At 41.1% G+C, this 4,307-nt stretch overlaps 1 protein-coding gene across 1 annotated transcript; it reads left to right on the top strand.

The window, feature by feature from the left end:
• Window positions 1-266: 266 nt before the first annotated feature.
• Window positions 267-614, top strand: LOC127196886 (GTP-binding nuclear protein Ran-like). The gene has a single exon (XM_051154625.1). It carries the CDS (start codon window positions 267-269, stop codon window positions 612-614), a length of 348 nt encoding a protein of 115 aa, XP_051010582.1.
• The last annotated feature ends 3,693 nt before the right edge of the window (window positions 615-4,307 follow it).

A 4,307-nucleotide genomic window follows, 5' to 3' on the forward strand; every position in this document is an offset into this window, starting at 1 on the left:
CCAACCATTCAGTCGGACAGGCACAAAGACTTTCTGGAAGGATCGCAGCGATGGTCGCACAGGGAGAGACACAAATACAACATTCGTAAAGTGCCACTTGACAGGCGAGTTTGAGAAGTATGTAGCCACCCTGGGAGTGGAGGTGCACCCACTCTTCTTTCATACCAACAGAGGACCCATCAAGTTTAACGTGTGGGACACAGCCGGCCAGGAGAAGTTCGGGGAGCCTTCGCGATGGCTACTACATCCAAGCCCAGTGTGCCATTATGTTTGATGTAACATCGAGAGTTATTTACAAGAACATACCTAACTGGCACCGAGGTCTGGTACGCATGTGTGAAAATATCTCCATTGTGTTGTATGGCAACAAGGTGGATATTAAGGACAGGAAAGTGAAGGCAAAATCTATTATCTTCCACCGAAAGGAGACCCTTCAACACTATGCCATTTCTGCCCAAAGCAACTACAACTTTGAAAAGCCTTCCCTCTGGCTTGCCAGAAAGCGAATTGGAGATCCTAACTTGGAGTTTGTTGCTATGCCTGCTCTTGCCCCGCCCCCCCCCCCCGAGGTGGTCATGGACCCAGCTTTGGCAGCACAGTATGAGCATGATTAGAGGCTGCTCAGATGACTGCCCTTCCGCATGAGGTGGAGCCCTGCGTCAGAAGTCTAGTTTTACAGGCAACTGTCCTGTGATGGCAGCGGCGCAATGTGTGTGCCACCTTATTTAGCTAACAGAGCGTGAACTTCATTGGGATGCTGAAGGCGATGAATGGGCTTCGGAGTGAATGTGGCAGTTAAAACACACTTTCAGTTTTTTGGACTTGCATATTTAGCTGTTTGGAACAGAGTTGTTTCCTTCCTGAATTTCAAAGATAAGAATGGTACAGTTGCATCATAATACTCAGTGGTGGAATCTTGTTTGTTACTGTCATTCTCATTCTTCTCACTTAGAACCAGAATAAAGCTGTATTTCAAATAATCTAAAAAAAAAAGAAAGAAAGAAAGAAAAGAAAGAAATTGTGAAATAAAAATAACATGAAAGAAAAATGCTCAGTTTAGAGAAGTGTCAAATGAGATACACACACATACACACACACACACACACACACACACACACACACACACATATGCTAACTGCAGATCTTTACCCTCCCATCTGCTCCTCCAAACCCAATCCCCTAGTCGCATGCCGAGCCCTGAAGCAGAACGTCTGCTGCAGCCTCACATCTCCCATGGACCACAAAGAGCTTCCCCTCCTAACCTCCCTCCTCCGCTCATTGCTTTATCCCAGACCCCAAATCCAACAGGCACTCCCTGGGAACCAACAGACCACTCCTGCCAGAGCTTCACCTCTCCCTTGTCTCCAAATCCAAACCCCAGCCCCACCATAGCTCTGCAGTGGGACTCCATCTGCAGCCTCCTTTCCCCTTGCCCCCATGCCCAGTGGACCACACAAATCTTCCCCTCCTATCTTCCCTGTCCCCACTCATTCATTCCTTTATCCAAGCCCCCAACTCCACAGTCTACTCTGACCAGGGGAGCAAGTAGGATGACTGTAGATATTGGCCTCTCTCGTCATTCCTTCCTTCAAGTCCAATCTTCCAGTCTTATTAACAGCTCTGCAGCAGACCTTTCGCTGAAGCTTCTCCTCACTCTCTGTCCCATTTCCAGAGGACTAAGATGATCCTGGGGGAGCACCCTGCTTTTCTTCTTCCTGTGAACCCTTTCACACATACCCAGCCCATCTCTATTCCTAAGTGTCAGCTCACAAAATTCAGAAATACATTTTACCTGAGAGTCCAGTGGCCATTCCTCTCAGGAGCCCAGAAGAATTTTCTACCAGGCAATACACAGTCACCATATTCTCTCCTAAGAAACAGAGAGGAAGAAGAAACAAAGAAACAAAACACTCACCCAAACAAAGACAAGACAACATTTAAACTTCTAGAATTATAATCTTCCCAATCCCAGGTGCCTAGGTGCCAGCATAAAAGCACAATCAATAATAACTGGAACAATATGTCTCCACTGGAGACCAGCAACCCTACCACAACAGTCCTTGAGTATTCCAATATAGATGAAGCACAAGAAGACAACTTAAAGCAACCTTTATGAATCTGATAGAGGTCTTTAAAGAGAAAATTAATAAATCACTTAAAGAATTCTATGAATGCTGGCTCAGGTCAGCTTTTGCCCTTGGGCTATCAAGGTATCTTTGAATACCTGGCTGGACTGGAAATAATGAAGCCTAGCCAGGCTGATGTGTTAACAGGATCTTGGTTGGCAGTGAGCACAGGAGAAAGAGCCTTCTGAAAGACAATTTTCAGTGAAACATCTCTCTTTATTGGGGGTGAATAAGGGTTATATAAGCCTTGGGGAGTGGGTAGAGGTATTCAGGGTGAGTGCACATCATTGGCTGGGGTCTAGGTGCTGGGAATGCTTTATTTTCATGAAGAGGAATTCCAGATGCTAGCTAGACATGTCCTTATAAGGAGAGAGGAGGTTTCACCTGAAGCCTGGCTACCAGGCTATATGACTACTTCAAGGCTGGCAGAGGTGGAGGGTCCTACACATTATATGTCGCAGGACAAGATATTCTGGTAAACAGAAGAAAGAATCTCAGACATTGAAGACAATATAGAGGAAATTGATTCATCATCAAAGATAATGTTAAATCTAAAACTCCTGACACAAAACATTCAGGATATCTGGAACACCATAAAAAAACAAAAAATCTAAGAATAATAATAATACATGCAGGAGAAGAAACCCAGATCAATGGCCCAGAAAATATTTTCAACAAAATCACAGAAGAAAATTTCCCTGGCTTAAGGAAGGAGATGCCTATCAATGTTCAAGAAACATACAAAACATCAAATATATTAGGCCAGATAAGAAAGCCCTTTGGACACATAATAATCAAAACTAAATGTACAGAACAAAAAAATAAATAAATATTAAAACCTACAAGCAAAGAAGATCAAGTAACATATAAAGGCATATTTTCTAGAATTGCACCTGATTTTTCAATGGAGACACTGAAATCCAGAAAGTCCTGGACAGATTGCTACGGGCTCTAAGAGACCAGAGATGCCATCTTACACTACTATACCCACCAAACCTTTCAGTCACAATAGATGGAAGAAATAAGACATTCCATAGCTATTTCCATATAGCGGGGTACCCCTTCTCCATTTTTTTCTCCTCCCATGTTCATTTAATAAACACCTGTACAACATAAAAAAATTGCTTGTTTCTAGCTATGTACTATCTGCTTAACCTTGAAAATATATACAAGACTAAATAAAGCTTACTTCTGTAAATAACTAAACTAGTATCTAACAAGACTACAAGTAACAATATTTATAGGTAACTAGCTACTAACTTGCATCTCCAGTCATCCTGAACATTTTGTAATAGTTAGCTTTCATAAGACTAGAACTTTATATCACATTTTCAAATGAGTTGCATTTGTAAAGAACATTAAGTAAAAACTGAACAAAATAATCTTAACTTTATATTAATACACAAAAATGAGTTACACATGTATAATGCACTAAGTAAAAGTTGAACAAAATCTTAAATTTCTATCAATATGCAATATCAATGTAAAGTATTTTAGGCTATTAGATTCAACAATTTTTTATCCTATATCCCCCTTTTGTCATTTTCCTTCCCCCCCCCCCTTTTCCCCTAACATTTAGAAAAGTAAGAGAAAAAGAAGGATAGAGGGTGGAAAGAAAGAAATATCCGAATCTAAGCTTTACTAACTTATAAGCCCTAGACAATAACAAACATCCATAACCCAACAAAACTACCCACTATTGTTAATGGGGACATCATGTTCTTAAAATTACGTTTTGCTGTCTGGAGATAAAAATATCTTTTGAGGATACCCTTAGAAACTTAGGATATTGGCCAAATGCTGGAAGAGCTAGCTCTATCTTTTTTCTGGCCAGACTCTGGGGGATTGATCATTTGAACTGGTCTTTTTGAAGTTGATTTGCATGCAAATTCTTGAGGAAACAGTAGCTGAGGCAGCCTGTGAGGCTGAATCACCTGGGATACTTGCTTTGTCTTCATTGTTGTCTGGTCTTTTGCTCTGAAAATAAACAAACTTTTAAAGCTATTAGGATAGGTACATTTTTATATGGAATATGCAAGGTGCACAAATCAGCTAAAGATAATTTTCTGTTCTATGTTTGAGCAGGTAAAATGCATCTATCAACTTTATAAGTCTGTTTGAACTGCACTATGTATCTCTATCCAAGCTATATGAAAGGATAGCGTGTCATGTGGGCCAGGT

This window comes from Acomys russatus, chromosome 13 (assembly GCF_903995435.1).
Source record: "Acomys russatus chromosome 13, mAcoRus1.1, whole genome shotgun sequence".
NCBI classification, from domain to species: Eukaryota; Metazoa; Chordata; class Mammalia; order Rodentia; family Muridae; genus Acomys; species Acomys russatus.